The 21,074-nt window shown below is 45.5% G+C and overlaps 1 protein-coding gene across 1 annotated transcript in view; it reads left to right on the top strand.

Annotated features, from left to right (window-relative positions):
* Positions 1 to 21,074, top strand: part of LOC147711030 (S-adenosylmethionine synthase) — a 115,819-nt gene that overhangs the window by 20,270 nt on the left and 74,475 nt on the right. The window contains exon 2 of the mRNA XM_086921846.1: positions 20,147 to 20,224. Coding sequence (XP_086777972.1) covers positions 20,147 to 20,224 — 78 coding nt within the window. The remainder of the gene's footprint in view (positions 1 to 20,146; positions 20,225 to 21,074) is intronic.

Raw genomic sequence — 21,074 nt, 5'->3', positions numbered from 1 at the left:
GGAGGTGATATCTAGACTTCCTGTCTTCCGACTGGGACAAGACGGGCCTTGGTGTAGTGCAAGAGTCCTGAACTCCTGTTTTATTTAACGCTGTAGGGATCCTGCTTACGTTTAATGCCTGTGTGTTCTCTTGAATGACCGGAGCAGTTGGGAAGAGGATTCTGGCACTGTCCATGCGGCAGATCCGGCCTATGAGTCAATGTTAGCCAGAATTCACCAACTGACAGAGGGAGTAGATGGTACCTTGGAATAGGTTCTCCAGAGTGAAGAGAGAAATTGTGGTGATAACTTTAAAGTTTAAGCAGACATAGTAAGGGCTAGCCTCTGGCATGAGTTAGGTTTAGCCTGCCTGTCTTTAGTTTTGCATTGAACTGTGTGGGATTACATAATCAACGGGGTCAACTTTGGAAACTTTTGTTATCACCTTCAATCTGATTGTTTGAAATGCTGATGTTCTACTGGGGGAACTGAATAGGCTGATTTCCTCAAACCACTGCCCACTCTGCATCAACTGTGTAGTTCTGAGAGAAATCTGGTGGATAAAGTTTAATGCTGAACCCTTATGTAATTGACAAAGGGAATGAAATATGTCTTTGAAATGTGACATCAAACTTTAAAAGTGAAAAGAAACATAAGGAGAAATAATGGTGTGAAAAAGAGAGTAAATCAAACTATTTTTATAAAGCAATCCATATTTTTCCATAAAAATTGGTGTAGTGTCGTTTTTGCGTGGAAGTGCATTGAGTTACTGCTGGGTGGTGTGCAAACCTTACACTTGTGCTTCTAGGAACTGACTGTCTTACCCTAGGCCAGGCTACCCTATGTGACTTGGTGACTCTAGGTCCAACACCACCCTTACTCCTTAAAATACCCCAACACCCTTAAACACTAACCCATCTTAACCCTATAAATATACCCTGTACCCCAAAATACAAACCTATCCCTAAACCCTAAAAATAACCCTGTACCCCAAAACCCAAACCTAGCCCTGAACCCTATAAATACCCCTGTACCTCAAAACCCAAACCTACCCCTGAACCCTAAAAATACCCCTGTACCCCAAATCCCAAACCTAGCCCTGAACCCTAAAAATGCCCCTGTACCCCAAAACCCAAACCTACCCCTGAACCCTAAAATACCCCTGTACCCCAAAACCCAAACCTAGCCCTGAACCCTTAAAATACCCCTGTACCCCAAAACCCAAACCTACCCCTGAACCCTAAAAATACCCCTGTACCCCAAAACCCAAACCTAGCCCTGAACCATATAAATAACCCTGTACCCCAAAACCCAAACCTAGCCCTGAACCATAAAAATACCCCTGTACCCCAAAACCATAACCTAGCCCTGAACCCCTAAAATACCTCTGTACCCCAAAATCCAAACCTACCCCTGAACCCTAAAAATACCCCTATAACCCAAACCTATCCCTGAACCCTAAAAATACCCCTGTACCCCAAAATCCATACCTATCCCTAAACCCTAAAACTACCCCTGTACCCCATAACCCAAAACTATATCTGAACCCTTAAAATACCAAAACATATACCCCAGTACCCCAAAACATATACCCCTATACTCATACTTACCTTATGCAAACATAAAAAAAACATGCTTTTACCATTCATGCATTTACAACGAATTTTGTTGTAAATGTATGCGTGGTAAAGCATATAAAATGTAGTGCCATGCGTTATAATGGCATTGCGGAGTCATGGTACTTTCGTAATGAAAGTATGCGGAGTGATGGTATGCGGAAAGAAAGTTACGGTATAAAGGGTGTTTACCCTCCCCCGGTAAGTACATTGGTGGCACGGCGGCCCACATCTCCAGCAACATACTCATGTTTTTCACCTCCGATTTGAAAAATGCACAGGTCTCTCTCATTGATGGCCTGCACCGACATACACTTTTAGACACACCTCCCGCCACAAGTTCTAGAATTGCGAACTTTAGAGCTGGGGAGCTACGTTCGAATCTCGGCATCAGCTCAACATCCTGTGATTCCATGCAAATCGCTTTGTCTCCCCGTGCCTACCACAAATGAATGTGTTCTTCTGTAATGTAAATTGTGCTCATGCCATGTTGTCGAGTTGGGGCTACATAATATTGCAAGGAAAAATAAAGTAGGGAAACTCAAGTTAACACACTACTGAACGCGCACTGTTAAGTGCATCAGCAGTGCACTGTGAATCAGAGCGTTTCACAGGCCTGTCACAGATAAAAAATGCTATCAAAACGAAATCCTACAAAACAATATACTACTGGCCGGCAGCAATTCATACCCGGACAACGTCGGGACGGTCTGCTAGTTTGAAATATAGTAAAAAAAATATATCCAAAAAAGAACAACACCGACAGGCCTCAACAACACCAACTGCAGTATTGTGTGTTGAGTCATCGAATTATATAGAAGAAAAGACATACTAGAAGAATTTGGATGCCCAGCTTCGTATACCCCAAAGAATCACACTGAATGCTGGCAACATGAATATAATGTTTTACTTTGTAATTTTTAAGACTTTGCAATGGAATATGGGTACACTAAGGAGCAATGGCATCACCAAGTACGGTTCTCTACAGAACAATAGCAAATTATGAAGCATTTCCTGTTTCATGCCTGAGTGTCGAAAATGAGCCCATAATTCTATCGATGCCCAGGCCGCTGGCGCAAACCGCCTCTTAGTTCCCATGTTGAATAGTTACCAAATAAAGAGACGGGCGCTGGGAGCAGGAATCAAGAACAGAGTTTAATTCTCATGAGGAGAGCCAGTCATTTCGGACACGAAACACAGTGTCTTTCGGGAGGTGCTCTAACAAGTGAGCTGAGACTCTTGCTTTTATACCTTACAAAACACTTGATAGTACAATCAGGACAGTATGACGTAAAAGAAAGACATCCCTATAATCCTCGTGTCAATCCTACCCCACATATGTTCACAATGGGGACCCTTGACCTGCTGATAAGAGGGGAGGGCAATCACGCAGCTGAGTGTTCCGTAGGATGTGTACGCCTGATCATAGCCCCAGGGGTGGGGTGGCTAGGATCAATAGTGGATCCTTTGAAGAGGAGTGACTTCATACAATAAGGGCAGTAAATGGTATCTCCTGGCTCAGGCGATGGCCTCGGACATGTGTGGTCAGCCGGACTCGGGGGAAGGGGTCATCAAAGGAGTGGTATTCATGCCGTGTGGACAATCGAGCGCGGAGGGAAGGCTCGTCAACAGAGGGGTATTCATGGAAGGAAAGGAGGTGTTGGTCAGGCGCGGCCGTGACTCTCAAGGACAGGGCCTTGCAGAAGAAGAAGGTTTATGACTTGCCCATGTGAGGAGAAGGGAGGGGTAGCCAGGGTGGACACAGGGACAGAGTCACAGAGAGAGAGAGAGAGAGATCTGATGATCCGTACATGAGAGTGCGGGGGCAGTCAGGTGCAGCTGGGGAGGGCTACGTCAGCCAAGGCGAAGGATGCCTCTTCAAGAGGGAATGGGGGGGGTTTTGTGCGGGTCAAGCAGGAGAGTTGCCTTTCGCAGCAGGGTCGCGCAGGGGGAGAGGGTTCCATGGCCTACGCATGAGAGAGGGGGTTTAGGATATGCGCAGGAGGGAAGCCGGGGATTCCAATGGGTAAAAGGCCAGGGTGCCTAGAATGGCTGTACATATGCATAGGGGTATGGGCTCTTACTGGCAGAGTGATACGGTCAATAGTTTACGGTATTCATGGTGCTCACAGGGAGAGGAGTGGGAGAAGAAGGGGAATGAATGCTGTCTATGTACATCAATTTCGTCAACTTTCACAGTCGCCCCTTTTTACATAACAGCAGTCATTTTTGCAATTGATGGGTTTACAGGCATCGTTGATGAATTAGCATTTTGTCGATACTAACATTTGGCGTACAATCATAGACAGTCGAGGCGATGGGCAGAATGCAGCACATAGGAAATTGCATTTTCGTTGTGTTCCTGACAATTAAACGCACTACATAGCATAAATCTTTCTAACTTAAAAATGTGACCAATGAACAGTTTTGACCAGGTAGTTGAGAGCGGAATTCAGTTCAATACACAAGATTTCTTCGTCACAGTGTCTTTTTATCATTGAGCCATCACTGGTAGGCTCTAGTCCGAGTACTTTCGTTGGCGCTGTTGAGCACCGGCGGTGGAGCTATAGGTCCAGCTCGGTTCTATCCTTACGCGTTGCAGGGTGCGGTCAGTCCTCTGCTGTTAGACCACAGTCCTGTTCCCTAAACAATTCGTTTGGCGGCGCCTTATGCTCGGCACCTATATTTCCGTGGCAACACCCTATTCCCATATGAAGGCAGTTCTTCCTTTTGGCAAAAAGTCACGTGGAAAAGAGGGTGAGCATAGTTCAAATAGTCGATAGGAGAGAGGGCGGAGTTGGGTCAGAGTTCCTGGGACACACAAAAGGGACCAAGGGAGCAAAGGATAACAAGCAGGCAGGCCCATCAATCGGGCCCAAAGAAGGGGGACGGAGACTCCAGGCACACGTGGGTTAGCAGACGGAGGGCTTCAAGGCGGCCCATCGTTTTTCATTTTCCACGTTGAAATTGCGGTCTCGTCCCGTATCCTGTTGCTCTGCGGCTCCACCTTTGGTCGAGGTCACACGTGTCCCAAGATCCGCAGTCAGGCTGTACGTCACATCTGACCCATCTCCTTCGGTGATTGTGAATCTTTGAATAGGTACAAGACAAGGTTTTAGAGAAATGGCAGAAGAAGATATCTACGCATGTGAATTCCTCCCTCAATTCTACGCATTTGGGAGATACGCTCACTGGTCACAGTCAGAGGTCCTATTACCAAGCAGTGCATGTGTCAGCATTCCTACTGAGTTTATGGCAGGTTTATTCATCGTCCTATTTATAACTCAAGTGAGGATAAATGAGATTCCCATCAACTGTGCATTACATCATATTCAACATTACGGAGCATTTCCCTTCAGGACTGGCTAACATTTTCAGACAGGGCGGGGGTGCCATCATCGAGAGTCAGGTAAAACAAGATTTTCTCGAGGCTCAACAGCTACTCATGGTCATCATGTTTATATCCGGGACAGCAACTGGGTTCTATCAAAATGGGGCGGGGATGCTTCGGGCGCTTACGCTTGGGTGCAAAAGGGGGTGGGGCAATCTGGGCATTGGGGGTCAATCTAGACGTTGGCGTTCGTCTCTGAAGAACAGACATAAGGTGCCATTGACATACAGTTCCCCTATAAATGGCCAGATTTGGGGGACTTTAGTCGTCTTACCTGTCCTTTCCTTCTCAGCCAATTCAAGTTCATTCATTTTGCAGAAAGGAGAGGTAGTAATATGGCGAGATACAATCTTTTTAGTTTCGGTCAATTTCGCTGAACACCTTCGCGTTCAATATGTATCAAATGAGACTGGTGCCGGTGGGGCACAATTTTTACCAAAAGAGGGAGAGAAAACAGGGAGACTCTCATAGAGAGTGAGAGTCGTCCGCAATCTAAACGAGCCATTCGGTACACGTATGACATGTAGAGAGAGAGAGAGAGAGAGAGAGAGAGAGAAGGGGGTGGTGAGAGAGAGAGAGAGAGAGAGAGAGAGAGAGAGAGAGAGAGAGAGAGACGTGTACAAAAAAATAGGTCATTTAGTGCGCTTACAACATAGACCAGCAAAGGTCGGGTAACACGCAAATACAGGCAGAGGGAAGACATAAATCCGTACATTACACACACACACACACACACCCAGACAGGGAAGACCGCACATGTACTACACATATATAAGACATTCACAACAAAACAGAAAACAACAGGTGGTCAACAAAATCCATATTTTATCCTACGTATCTTTACTATCCTATTTATCTATGTGCTTAGCTCTTTCTACCCTTCCCTCCTTTTCCTTCTCGCTTGTTATGTCTGCGAGCGTTCTCAATTGCCAATACTTACACCTCGGTTGGTCGGTCAGAAATTAACCTGGTCGCGCTATTTACCCATGGTTGGATCTTAAACCATTTTTCAGTTCCTTCCTTTGGTGGGAAGTTCTCCAGGCTGAGGCAACGGCAAGTATTGGCCGGGGGGAACAGTTGGACAGCTTGGCTATATCTATAAGAGTGTGAGAAAGGGGGCAGTGTATTTTGAACATCAGCAACATTTCCAACTTCCCAGACGGGTGGGGTCATGGTAACCCTTACCCGTATATTTTTCTTTGTCCTTTCCCTACCTAGTCAAACGTCCAGTTACATTATTTAACGCGTCATTTCCAGTCAATTTTTTCGTCATTCAGTACCTGTCCAGTTTTTATGTCAGTCCATCCTCCCAGTTGCTATGTTCTAAGGAGGAACAGTCATGTTTAAGTCTACGTCTTTTTAAAACTTATCGTTATGAGGACTACACACTTATTCCCTCTTTCCCTTTTCGTCGGTGGTCCGACCATCGCTCTTCCACACTTCAGCCGCCGTTCTGACGTGACCTGCAGAAGGGAGGAAAAAGAGGGGGTGGGGGGCAGCATTCAAAGTACATCAGCATGCAGTAGTCCGAAAATGTTTTTACCTACCACATACTCGACCCATCTCCACGTACTGCATTTCTTTACCATCTCGGCGTTTAAGCCCAGAGGGACCAGTAATGTCAGATAGATAATCATTGACGATCTGCGTATCTACATGAGTTACTTGGTCGTAACCCTCTTTGTCGGGTGCAAGGGTGACGGTCAGGTGGCATTTCTGTGGTGTCGTTTTAAGTGTGTCTAAAAACACTTTTCTGGCTGCCTGTGATACATAATGTAGCTGCTAAATATCTGATCCTTCGGATCTACATCTTTCATCATACTTATTCTTCGCTCACAGTAGTAAGACATCCAAAACTCATTAATGCAACTGCTACAACCATGCTTTTTTTTTCAAAATACTTTTAATAAAAAGTGTCGAGGTACAAATACAGGCCTACAACTCAGTGGGCCGGCTACGAAGCAGATTGAAACTGTACATAAGAAGAACGGAGTTGGTGGCAGTTCATTGCATAAAGTGCAGCAGTGCAATAAAATCGTATTAAAACTTCCCTACAGAGCAAGCATGATGCATGTCAGTAATTCATCTTTAATAAATTCATAAATTCATTATCCAATGTTCATTCATTACCTAAATTACACCAATTCATTTTCCAACTCATAATCAGTACCCACCCTAAGTCAATTCATTGTCCAAGCACATACTCAATATCCTTCATATCTACTTTCATTATCCAAAACGTCATATATATCTCGGGACAAAAAGCTTGCGCAATCAGGGTGCAACAAAGTTTATTCAAAACGTCTCATTTTGTGTCGGCGCCATTTTGGGTGGGGTCAGGCGAGTTCCAGCACAGTCAGAATGTCTCTAGTCTCGCATGGTTGGCCCAGAACCTTCCGTTGGCAGTTCAAAAAGTTTTGTGCTATGTGGTTAACAGTCTAACAAATATGGACCATTAGTCAAAGAGTGGGGAGGGCGGCAACAATTTTCCTACCGGGTCATTCTGGTGTTCCACCGGAACTGAACAAGTCTGTGCCGTGGCTGCATTTTAGCCATTTCCCATCCGAGGCTGGCGCCGGCAGGAGTTGCACCGACGTCGTGGTTCCCAGTGAGGGGTGCGGGGGCGCCCATGAGGAGGGATCGGGGTGCCCCCCGGCTCTCATAGAATCTTCAAGGTTCAGGAGAGAAGGCATGGGGTGCGTGCCCGTCCTGGGCAAAAGACCGCTTTTTGATGTTGACCCTCTTTAAGTAAGAGCATTGGGGTGTCGCTGGAAGCCTCCACCTGGAGGGAGGTGGGGGAGGCTCGTTCGCGCCACCTCCCCCTTCCAGCGACCCCGCGCCGTTCCTCGGCTCCACCGCTTCGATATTGGCCGTGCTGGCTATTGAAGATGGGGGGGGGTGGTCGGCGGCTGAGGCAAGACAGCCCCCCCCCCCCTTTCCTTTCGACAGGTGGCGGGACTACCTCCAACTCTCCAGGGGTGGACATGTGGCGGGACTACCTGTAACTATGCAGGCGATGGCATGTGGCGGGACTACTTGCAACTGTCAGGCGTTGGGTGTAGTTGCGGCCATTATAGCTCAAAGAAATGCCGTCATCCTCGCTTTGGCTTCGGCCTTCGACGAAAGCCGGATCGGGTGAGAGAGAGGGGTGGTCGGTGGCCGAGGCAAGACAGCCCCCTCTCTCCCCGTGGCCTGCAGGGCGGCAGAAGAGAAGAGATGGAGAGGTCCTTGTCATTCTTTGGACCGCCTGCCCAACATCATCTCCTACTGACGGCGGTCAGGCGAGCCCCTCGTGCCTCGAGGCCTCGCCTCCCGGATGGGCGTAACCGCGGACCTGTTGCGCTCCGGGAGCTTCCGGAATGGGGGTAGGTACCTATTGAATTGTTTCTATTTCATGTGACCGTTATTTGGGCGTGGCGGGCAATGAGGCAGACATGTTGGGAGCAGGAACAGGCAGTAGAGCCTAGCTACCTCGTGGCTATTTTTGCTGTCAAACTTTTCGCCATTTTATATTTCTCTTTACGTACTATTTCTAATGTTTCTTATTTTTAGTGAAGTCAAAAGCTCATCAGGGGGTTACTGACTTAGCCTGATTTCTTCTTATATTTTTTTTTTTCTGTTCCTTAGCGTGTTTCGAGCTAAAGCTTTCTGTTAGTAGGGAACGGTGATCACTTCATATTTTTATGTGTCCTTTTCACTAGGGGGTACTTCTGGACGGACCAGACGAGTTCCCTCCAATAAATGGTCCGGGGTGGAACTAGATTATCGATCAAAAGGGGAACATATATTCCTTCATTAGGGTATCATCCTGGACAGACCGAGCGATGTACTTCCACTTACTAGGGTAGCCTCCTGGACGGACCAGATGGTCTACTTCCACTGAATGGCCCATGAGCGGGGAGCATATGTCCTCCATAAGGGCAGTCTCCTGGGCGGACCATGCGAGCTACCCCCCAAATAACCAAACAGTGGGGAGTGGGTAGGACTGACGAATTCACAAAGGGGCATAACCTACCCTTTACTACTTGCAAAGACTAGATAGAATATTTCTACTCCACGTTGTTTGCAGGCAGAAAATACCTCAAGCGAAACAATTCCTGGAACAACAATGTCCAGGCAACCAACCAATCAGTGGGGAGAAAAACAGGCATGACGGATTACAACGGGGACAAATGTCTGCATTACCTGCCCTTCGCTATCCAGAAAGGAAGACAGAATATTCCTACTCGTCTCAGTTTGTAGACAGGGAAGATCTCAAAGAGCAACAATCGATTATTAATCGATTTCAAACAATTCAGTGGGGAGAAAAGTAGGCATGACGGATTACAACGGGGACAAAAGTCTGCATTACCTACCCTTCTCTATCTGCAAAGAGGGACGACGTTCCTATTCGTCGCTGTTTGCAAACAGAGAATGTCTCGTTCTCAATAAGAGAACCAATATTTCAAGTAGCATTCAAAGCTAAATGAACCAATACCAACAATATCAGTATACAAATACCGATTCCAATACAATCAATCAATCAGGTGGATAGAACCACCCTACCAATCAGGCGTAAAACGCCCTACTTAATCTTACCCGGACCGGACCATACGGACAGTTCTTCGTCTTCCTCCTCCAGCGCCCGATTGTTCTCTTACTCCATGTAGCATTCCTGTGGGATTCCAGTCAGGACAATAGGTCACTCAAGAGAGGTCCTTTCAGAATTGGTGAAGTTCTTTTGATCGGCAGCCGGGCTAGGGCCCTCTCAAGGCAGGTATACTCCGATCATTTTAGACGTTCACTTCTTCGTCTGGATCTCTCTTACCGAACCCTATGTCACTGATGGCCCCACGTTGGGCGCCAATTGTCGAAAATGAGCCCATAATTCTATCGATGCCCAGGCCGCTGGCGCAAACCGCCTCTTAGTTCCCATGTTGAATAGTTACCAAATAAAGAGACGGGCGCTGGAAGCAGGAATCAAGAACAGAGTTTAATTCTCATGAGGAGAGCCAGTCATTTCGGACACGAAACACAGTGTCTTTCGGGAGGTGCTCTAACAAGTGAGCTGAGACTCTTGCTTTTATACCTTACAAAACACTTGATAGTACAATCAGGACAGTATGACGTAAAAGAAAGACATCCCTATAATCCTCGTGTCAATCCTACCCCACATATGTTCACAATGGGGACCCTTGACCTGCTGATAAGAGGGGAGGGCAATCACGCAGCTGAGTGTTCCGTAGGATGTGTACGCCTGATCATAGCCCCAGGGGTGGGGTGGCTAGGATCAATAGTGGATCCTTTGAAGAGGAGTGACTTCATACAATAAGGGCAGTAAATGGTATCTCCTGGCTCAGGCGATGGCCTCGGACATGTGTGGTCAGCCGGACTCGGGGGAAGGGGTCATCAAAGGAGTGGTATTCATGCCGCGTGGACAATCGAGCGCGGAGGGAAGGCTCGTCAACAGAGGGGTATTCATGGAAGGAAAGGAGGTGTTGGTCAGGCGCGGCCGTGACTCTCAAGGACAGGGCCTTGCAGAAGAAGAAGGTTTATGACTTGCCCATGTGAGGAGAAGGGAGGGGTAGCCAGGGTGGACACAGGGACAGAGTCACACAGAGAGAGAGAGAGAGATCTGATGACCCGTACATGAGAGTGCGGGGGCAGTCAGGTGCAGCTGGGGAGGGCTACGTCAGCCAAGGCGAAGGATGCCTCTTCAAGAGGGAATGGGGGGGGTTTTGTGCGGGTCAAGCAGGAGAGTTGCCTTTCGCAGCAGGGTCGCGCAGGGGGAGAGGGTTCCATGGCCTACGCATGAGAGAGGGGGTTTAGGATATGCGCAGGAGGGAAGCCGGGGATTCCAATGGGTAAAAGGCCAGGGTGCCTAGAATGGCTGTACATATGCATAGGGGTATGGGCTCTTACTGGCAGAGTGATACGGTCAATAGTTTACGGTATTCATGGTGCTCACAGGGAGAGGAGTGGGAGAAGAAGGGGAATGAATGCTGTCTATGTACATCAATTTCGTCAACTTTCACATGAGGCCAAGAAAAGGTAAGAGGCTTCATGTTGTAACGAGTATATAGAGAAAATATAGCTTGGTGTCAATCGCCTTTGGCAATTCCACGATTTCAAATGAGAATCTGTTTTCAAACAGCCCTGCAGAATCTCTGCCAATCAGGTCATGAGTTCTGTATTCTCATTTTGGGCTTCGTGCTAAATAAAAAGTGCTCAATAAAGGTGAATTGAGTTTCTGCTAGGAAACTCTACCATTAGGAAATAACCTAAAGTACATAAAAATATGATGGGTTCTTTTAAAATAGTTATTTAATATTGCTACAGTTTAGTTTTAATGGTGTGGCATAGCAGTCTATTTGTGCCATTTGGAGAAAACTATTGGATTAGTATTACGAGACAATAGGCGGCCCATTATGATGTCGGGCGGATTGCCCCCGCCAGGCTGGCGGTAGCCACCGCCGGCCTGGCGGGGGCAATCCACCCGACATCATCACCAGAATTCCCCCCGCCATATTAGTATGGCGGGGGGGGGACCTCGGCGGACGGAAAGACCGGGGCGGAAAAGGAATAATATGGTGGCGGTGTCTATCAGACACCGCCAGCCATATTATGATAGGCATTTTTCAACGCCTTTCTGTGGCGGCAATGCCGCCACAGAAAGGCATGCGGACTGCACTCTGGGGACCCCCTGCTGGCCCCCAGAGTGAAGGAGAGTAGGGGGTGCACACGGGGGGTACCTGTGGTACCGCCCCTGCATTTGCATAATCGAAGCAGCAGGCACCGCGCGGTGCCTGCCGCTTTGATTATGCAAATGCTAAAGTGCTTTTTAAGCATTGTGGCGGGCGGTGCTGAGAGCACGCCCCCCACAATGCTTAACATGCAGGATGTGCCCATCACTGTGGCGGGCACATCCTAATGACCCCGCTATTACCACGAGGATGGCGGGCTGGCAAAGTCCGCCCGCCATCCTAATGACCCCCTTGGTGTCTAAGGTATATGAGTGACCAACAGAGTTGCATATCTTGGCCTCTCTGTAAAGAGTGCTCCCCTGCTTTAATATATGGAAGCATGGGACGTCTTTATAAAACAAATTAATGGGTGGAAAAGGACATCCCCAAAATTAAGTATAGGAGGTCGTGGAAGTGAAACAATATCAAATACCTTATATTGTAACCGGACTTTGTGCCATTAATCCTGGTCACAAATATACGGGTACGATGATATGTTGTTAATACCTGTTTCTGAAAAGCCAATAGTCACTTTAATTACTTGTAGTATGAAACGCAGAACGTAAAACCAACTGTCAGTTGTCAATGCAAAAAAAAAAAGTGTCACCTAGTTATCCACAAAGGACATTTGACAGATTTTCTCTCTTAGCCACACCACAATAAAGCCCCCTTTCCAACAATCAGCAGAGTGCAGTTGACTTAGGCTTTTCTCTAGCTCGCTGACTCCCAGGTCCAGATATTTGTTTACCATACAGACACTCCAACAGTCCAGATTTGTTTGTTCATACACCAAGTGAGAAAGCAAGATTTGAGAAGGTGTCTGCGTAGGTTGACCGGGTAGGGACACAAACATATTATGTGATCTTATCACTCGTCGTAATAGCTGCATTCTCTGCGACATTTGCACCTCCGATGCGTTATCTTGCATTGAGTGTGTGTCTGAGATGTCAGTGGGACCAATAGAAATCTCAGTGTAATGAATTTGGCTTTGTACTCGTGTTTCAGGCTCTATCCCATGTAACAGTGGGCAGTTGGTGAAGAATACGATGGTAAGAGTAGGCCCCCTCTGAGACCTTTCTAAGCACAGAGATTTTTGTTGTGAAGGATGACATTACTGCCATTCATTTGGGCCAAGATTTTGAAGGCATCATGGCAAGTGTAATTTTGCCATATTTTCATCAATTCCAATTAGATTAATATTATTTGCAGTTTGTAAAAAACTTTCTGGGAATGTGATTTGGCATTTTCGTTAATTTCCTTTTCCAAATGTAGTATTTTAGGGATCCCGACTCGGAGCACTTCAGTCTTTAAAAATACTTTAACAAAAAAAAAATCTGGTACTGAACTAGGATTTGTCAAACCAAATTCAAGGTGGAGTTGAGAGATGGAGGTACTAGGAAGACCAAAAATAGGCCGAATTGCCCTGAAAGGACTTTTATGGAGCCAGAATTTAATTTTGCCCCATATGTTGGCGAGCCATAAGTGAGTGCCGGAATCTATTTTGCTCGAAAGAGATCTAATATATCTCACTTTCTTGGAGCTATCCTGAATAGTCTTGATATGACTTGATTGAATTTTTGAGCTTCCTGATTAGGTTGTTAGTTGTTGCATTTTTGGTTTGTTAAACCTAATGTTCAGGCCGCCGACGATGTTACGGTAAGGGTATTGGATGCATGTGGTTAATATGCTGTATAGGAGTGCATCTGTGCAATCCCCATCAGTGGACAGCGGTCTGCGCAGTAGAACCGCAAGTAGAATTACATTTTATTAATAATGACGTGACTCAAGTTTGGAAGGATTGCAAATTCAATTTTAGTGGCTGTAATCTGAATCTGTTGCATTGTCAGTGCTTTTATTTGTGCCCGCAAAGATCCTTGTTCTACTCTTCTCAAACCGCTGATAATGCCCATGTGTATGCGTTGGTGCATATTTTGTCCTGTTCTCAAATTCTACAAAAAACACTTAGTTTGAAAGGAAACATGACCATGAAACTGCCCGGCATGTTGCACAACTGACTGCAAATGGGTGAAGGCGTGTTTTTGTTTGGGTAAGCAATTGGACATGGTCAGGTTTCTACGTAAGGCTATTTTTGGGTTGCATGGGCATCCAGGATTGCAAGTGACTGAGTTGCTCCGAAAACTTCCACACTGGCAAACCTTCAAGCTGCGCTACTCAACGCTGGTATGAAGGAGTGCCTTTGCAAAATGCAAGGTCACGCTCCGGTGCGAAGCTTTGTTACTAAGTGACCTGTCAGTAAGATTTGGTTATTATGTTCAGGGCAAGCCGTCTGTGTACCTATTGATAAGCGTCCAGGCTGCTGACTCAGCCTTGCTGTGCCATTGGTTGGTTTTTGAATATAATCAAGTTTGTATTTTGGTCCTCGAAAGCTTGGTTGTTACCTCCAGAAAAAAATAATGTATAGAAACTTGAGACGCGTTGGGGTACACTAGGGGTGTCTATGAATTAAAGTGCGACAGAAGCGAATCCGGAGGTGGGTAATCTCGGGTGTGAGGAAATAGAGAGTAGTCTAAAAGGGAAATGCTGTCGGTGAGGGGTTAGAGCCGTATGTAGACCAGAGTAGGATGCACGCACTGCTGTGCTCGTAGTTTATTTACACTGAAGCCCAGTAGAGTTGGGACATTAATCAGTTCGCCGTGACTCGCATCTAGTAAAGTCAAGTTCAGGTAGGCCCTAGGTGCACTGAAAGAAAACACTGTGGAATAACAGAAGAGACGTGTTTACCCCTTTAAACCTGCAGAGTCATGTTAGCAGGACTGTGTAGCTAGGGTAGAATTCTTGTGTAAATGTTAAGGCACCGCTTATGGCTTGCCTGTGGATGGCAACAGTACTCTCTCGCGTGGGTATAGGGAGCTAACTACCACTTCTGGCATCTTTGCTCATAGTTCATGTTTTCTGTAACACTATCTTACATGTCTTAGGACAGCAGGTGCACATTACGTCAGACCCTCGACCCAAGCAGTGATTGATGCTCAAAACCTGTGCAATGCACTGACCGTCTAAAATTGAGGGAAAGAGTTGTTCCAAATCGAAAAATGTAAATGAATTACAAATGAGTTTTGCATTTCTACACCCTTCTGTTAAAAATTCTTCATTTCCGTCGCCTGAGCTGTGATTCTCTCTTTTTCTCGCACTAGTTTTTTTTATACTAGCTTGTCTTGCCTTATATTTATTTGTCTTGCTTTTTTCCCCCCGACACTCGTGTATGTCTCTCGTGTTTCTGTCATGTTTGTCTTTTCCCATTCTCTTACCACAATATCCATTTACCCATCTGTTGTCTCACCATAGGTCTCTTTTTTTTCTCTTTATCTTTCCCATAATTAATCTTTTTATTTGGTTGTTTCCCCATTTATGAGTAACCCGTGAAAACCTTGATATCAAACCTGTTTTGTAAACACAGATTGAACTCAAGAATATGAACTTCAAATATCTTGGCCATGCATAAATATGTTACCATAAAAAAAAAATTACTTGCACTTAAATCCTTTGTCTCCCACTTATCCAAAAATATCCTATGACGGAAGTTAAAATAGTAAATTAGCGTAATCCTAAAATATGTGGGACGAAAACATGGCTCGATTAAGCAACTAAATGCATTTCTAAACTTTTGTAAGTAAATATTTATTAAACATGGTCTAGATTTTGAAAGTCTGTTTTTACCTTATTGGTTTGTGCAGTTTTCACTATCTTCCTATTGCTTCTCCTCCTTTCTCTCTCATCCTATCAGTGTCTTCTCTTGCTCTTTTTGCACTCTACTGCTCAACAAGCACCTTATCTATCCTACTTACTGATGTGTGATAAAACCTGAATTTAATTTCTGCTGAGTAGCTTTGCATCTGGTGATTTGTGCTTACAAGGTTTACTATTTGCCTCCGCTCATTCTGTGCATCTGCTGATTTTGCGGGGGACCTTTGGTTTCAGCTGGAGCTTTAAGGGGGTTTTAATGCAATGGTCTCAAGTGCGCCTTATGCTGATATAGTGACTCTGTACCCTTCTACGTTGACACTAGACTGAAGGGACTTTGTCTGGATATTTAATACAGCACCAAATGAAATCTTAACAACTTCCCTGCAGAATAACTTCTCAAGAGTGTTGGATGTTTGCTGCTTCTGAAAGTCAAAGCCTGTCATTGGTCCTGAAAAGAGAACTGATCTTCATTGATACCTGTGGGTGTGGAATAAAAGTAATATTCCTTGCCGAATTCATGCTTCAGCTGTCATAGTACCAACAAATGCAAAGGAAAACCACCCTTCCCTATTTCAGAGAGAAGGGACTGGCGATGTAGACAAATCATAGCTGTTTTCTGCGGAGAAGCCTCTTCAGCAAAGCAACAAGGGCATCTGTATGCTATTCTGACGAAGTATAGAGTGAATTATTAAGTTTAATTGGGACTGTCGGGGGGGAGGCGTTTACTCTTAAATGTGGCACTTGAACCAATAGTAGATCCATGGATAATTTGGACTGTATCGGCAAATAATATGAATAATCTCATCTTCACTTATACACTGTCAGACCTAATTAGAGAAGAGCATTGGCTGGCTTCATTCACTCACTGCATATGATAGTAAAAATGCATATAATGCATAGAAAAAACACAATAATCAATTTCAGTTACATATCCTAGGTCCCTGTTTCAAAGAAGCAGCTTGTATAAATTGCCAGTGCATGTTTGAATTGGTAATCAAAGTCCTTTGGACCAGATAATGTGTTGGCCTTTAGCTTTGAACTTGCACCTGTTGTCTGTGTGAGATGAATGCAAGGAAATTTCAGTAGTACTACTTGATTACTATAATGTTACTCCCAAACCTACTGCTGGACACCTCCAGCTCTGCTACCTATTCTGTGCAGTGATCTCTGCCACGGTGGCGCAGACCTCACACTCAAATATACGTTTCAACAGTAGATGTGGGAGGGACAGGGGAGAATGGCTGGAAAACTGCGAATACCTATTACTAAATGGAAGGTCTTTAAGGAGCGCATGCTAATACAAGTACACACTCACAAATCATTAAGACCATTGTAGTACCACTCCTATTCACAAACTATGCTTCTAAAGTTCGAATAGTCCGAAAGGTTTCAAACCTGGTGTCAATTTACTCCAGGCTGCCTTGGAGTAAGTCAAGCGCTATAAATGAACACTCGCAGGCACTGAAAGACACTTCAATAGAAAACTGTGCAGACAGGAAAATAAAGTAACATCCCATAAGAACTAGTATTAAATCGATTACGTTATTTCAACATTTAAATTATATACATTTTTTTAATGTTAAAAATATGTATGTCAATTCTTTTTTTTTTTTTACTTTAAATGTTTATAATCTTCAAATTAAAGAACATTTATAAACTTTAATTACTGTATGCTTTACTGGCTGCAAAAAAAAAAGTCCCCAGAGTGTCACACCACGAGTTAAGCATCCAGTCCCCGCGTGCACATCTTCTGTCCTGTCCGTCCGCGTGCACATTTGGAATCCGTTTCGATTCCAAAAGGCCCTCGCCATGGCGAGAGCAGTGCATGCGCACTGCTAACGCCAGGCGAGACCTAAAAAACACATGTTTACATCTACAGTGATCACCCCCCAAAAATCTCACAGCAAACCCAAAGGTACAATTAAAATGAATGAAAAGTACGCTATTGCTGGTCCTGTTGGTACTCCCGACCCTTGTCCCTGAAGCATCCCAGATGCTTTATTTAGTGAGCAACGTTCTACAGCGCAATCCCGTATGTGTATGGCAGGTCTATATTAGTACAAATGTGTGCTGCAGTACAATAAATGACATGCTGTAGTGGCGGCAAATGTAAAATTGTAAGCAAATAAGAGTTGTATTACAACTGCTCCCTCACCAAAGAAAAGTAAGTACTACAGGAAATATGGATGATGAAAATCAGTGAAAATTACGCAAGAAGTTTAATATGCAGTATTATTGTGAGATTTACATTTGATTATTGTTGCTTGAATAAATTAGTTTCTGGCTAATCCCTTGTTTTCTTCATAGGTTGTACTGCGTTCATGTGCATAGGAAAATGCATGATTATATGTTTGAATGCTTATTTTTTTATCTCCAGTCATGGCTGTTTCCTTTGAATGAAACCTACTTTTCCCCTGAATTGTTTGAGGTATTACCAAAATGCCCAGTTAATTACTCCTGTTCATAGAGTCTGCTAATTAGGCCTGTTACCAGCTCCATCAGGAGTTGATCTCTGCTCGGTACCCGGTGTTGCTCGCGTTTCCTCTGGAGAGTTCAGCTACATAAAACAACTGAAATCTCCTAGATGTAACTGCGGGAGAGAATGAGCAATTGCCAAGGACATTTTAACCGTGAATTACCTTTTCTTTTAACATTCTCCCTATAATTCCTTAAATGATTCCAAGGGTTCATCCTGCACTAACGGGAAAGCTGTATTGTTAGCTCTTGGGGTGAAAAATGAATATTCATTCATCCATGGACCTCTATTTTCTTCCTCACCAGAGTCCGGTAGGCCAGTTATACCCCATCAGTTGCATAACCTTTGACATGTTTTAGTAAGAACCATAGTAGATGAAAATGGCTGGTCTTCATGTTAATTGACAGTCATTCACTTCATCACTTTTACAAGACATGCCTAGTCACTTAGGAGTTATGTCTATCCAGTAAATAAACACAATTCATTAAATAATGCATTGTGTTGAGTTCACATCTTGTTTGTAAAGTTTTGGTGACGCATTCCTAGCACACTCGATCCTTTTGAACCTCATTTGTGTGTTTTGTGACAATGCCAGTATTTTTAAACTTGTGATGCTGATGTTTTTAGGTGCATTTATAGAAGATTTTCAACACAGTAGGTAATTTGTAAGTAGGCAGCACCACCTCAGCATCATCTCAGCACGGCACCAACTCAGCAACACCTGAGCACCCGTGCACCACCTCCACATGACTCAGCACCATCTCAGCACAGCACCACCTCCTTATCAGCGCACAACCTCACCACCAGGGCAGCACCACCACAGCACAAACTCAGCATCACTCCGCTCCAACTGAGCGACAGTTCAGCACCACCTGAGCAACAGCGCAGCACTGTCACCTCAGCAGGACTCCGCACCACCCCAGCATCACTCAGCTCCACCTCTACACCAGCACAGCATCTCCTCAGCATCACTCAGCTCCACCTCGGCATCAGCACAGCACCACCTCCTCATTAGTGCACCTCCACCTGTGCAACACCACTTCAGCACCAACGCAGTACCACCTCAGCAGCAGGTTGGTGCCAATGCAGCACCACTTCAGCACATCACCACCTGAGCATCATCGCAGCTTCACCTCAGCACAGCACCAACTCAGCATCACTCAGCACCAGCACAGCTCCACCACAGCATCACTCCGTACCACCACAGCATCACTCAGCGCCCCCACAGCATCCCTCAGCAACAGTGCAGCATATCCTCAGCATTACTCACCAGCACCACCTCAGCATCAACACAGCACCACCTCCGCATTAGTGCACCAGCACATCACCAACTCTGCACCAGCGCAGCCCCACCACAGCCTTAGCACAGCGCCACCTCAGTACATCACCACCTCAGTAGCAACTCAACACCAATACAGCACCACTTCAGCATTATTGCAACACCATCTCAGCACCAGTGTAGCATTACTCAGCACCACCTACACACCAGTACTGCACCACCTAAGCACCACCAAAGCATCACTAAGCACCACCACAGTATCACTCTGCCACACGTCATGACCACTCAGCACCATGTCTGCACAAGCATATCACCTCCGCACCAGTGCAACATCACCTCAGCTACAGTACAGCATCAGCGCAGGACCACATTGGCATGACGCAGCACCATCTCAGCACATCACCACCTCCTCATCAGCGCACAACCTCAGCACTAGGGCAGCACCACCACAGCACAAACTCAGCATCACTCAGCACCAACTGAGCGACAGCTCAGCATCACCTGAGCACCAGCGCAGCACTGTCACCTCAGCATGACTCAGCACCATGACAGCATCACTCAGCTCCACCTCTGCACCAGCACAGCATCTCCTCAGCATCACCCAACACCACCTGTGCATCAACCCAGCACCACCTTCTCATCAGTGCACCTCCACCAGTGCGACACCACCTCAGCACCAGCGCAGCCCCACCTCAGCAGCAGGTTGAGCTGAGTGCACTGCATGCAAAGGGAGTACAAGTTGAGTCCCTAGCTTCTTCTGACTGCTCACTAGCAGTCTAAAAAAGCGCTTTTCCAAAGACTGGCCTATCCCCATGTCCTTGCTTACTCTGGCTTACGCGTGAATTTGGAATAATTATCCTGGTATCTAAGGTGCTTGCCTTTAGTGTTGCGACCACGAACTCCTATTAAATGTAGTAAACTTGTTCCACTTTTGTGTCTTGCACCCTTTCATGTCTGCTTTTTTGTGTTTTATTGCAGATAAGATCTGCGATCAAATCAGCGATGCAGTGTTAGACGCTCACCTCAAGCAGGACCCAGATGCAAAGGTGGCTTGTGGTAAGAGATTTTCCGTGTCCCTCGACTTTTGAATTCATTTTGTTAGCCATTTTTTGGTACTGCTTGGCCATCTTACAACTTTTTCAAAGTGACTACAGGTAAGGGAAGCTCTAGACTAGTATGTCAGAAGTTGGGTTTATCTTTAAGCCTAAGTTGGAAAGAAGTTGGACATCCACAGACATTGCTTGGTGTAGAAACGGATCTCGCTCCAGGCTATGTGTATCTTACTTGTTGGTTGGCTGGCTGGCTGGTGTTGGAATGCTGAATTTGGCCATCGAACAACGTTTTTAGTTGGAAACCCTTTGAGTTTGAAGAGGTAGAAAGTATTATGACCGCCATTGTACCAAAGGATTTTTTTCCCCCAGTGGCCTTGGGGATTATAATCCTCCGAATATTGCAGAAACTCTAATCCACGGATTCCAATCCAAATTAACTCCAAATTACTTTGATTGAACTGCTCGTAAGTGAAATGCTGACCAGAAAGTATGGGCTGGGTGTTTCTTTGGTTTGGCATTGTTTTAGCGAAGTAAACTAAGCCTGAACTCTTGAAACTCAATCTAGGAAACACATAAGTCTGCTCAGTTAATTAAAATACATGTTAAATTTAAGAATTTAGCAACACAAAAAGATGATGAACAGAATGCTGAACGTTGTCAAACATTCACCCCCAGTCACAGATCTGGGTTAAATCCATGACTGGGTCCAAACTGGGGTGACATGGTGATAAAAAAACGATGGATGTAACTCAGATCTGTAACGGGGGTGAATGTTTGACAGTGTTCAGCATTCCAGCCATCATCTTTTTGTGTTGCTATAGTTGCCCTTTTGGATGAGCATGCTCAGACGGGGG

Source organism: Lissotriton vulgaris, chromosome 5, assembly GCF_964263255.1.
Source record: "Lissotriton vulgaris chromosome 5, aLisVul1.2, whole genome shotgun sequence".
Lineage (NCBI taxonomy): Eukaryota > Metazoa > Chordata > Amphibia > Caudata > Salamandridae > Lissotriton > Lissotriton vulgaris.
Note: the sequence above shows the minus strand (reverse complement) of the source record. Positions and strands in the feature narration are given on the sequence as shown.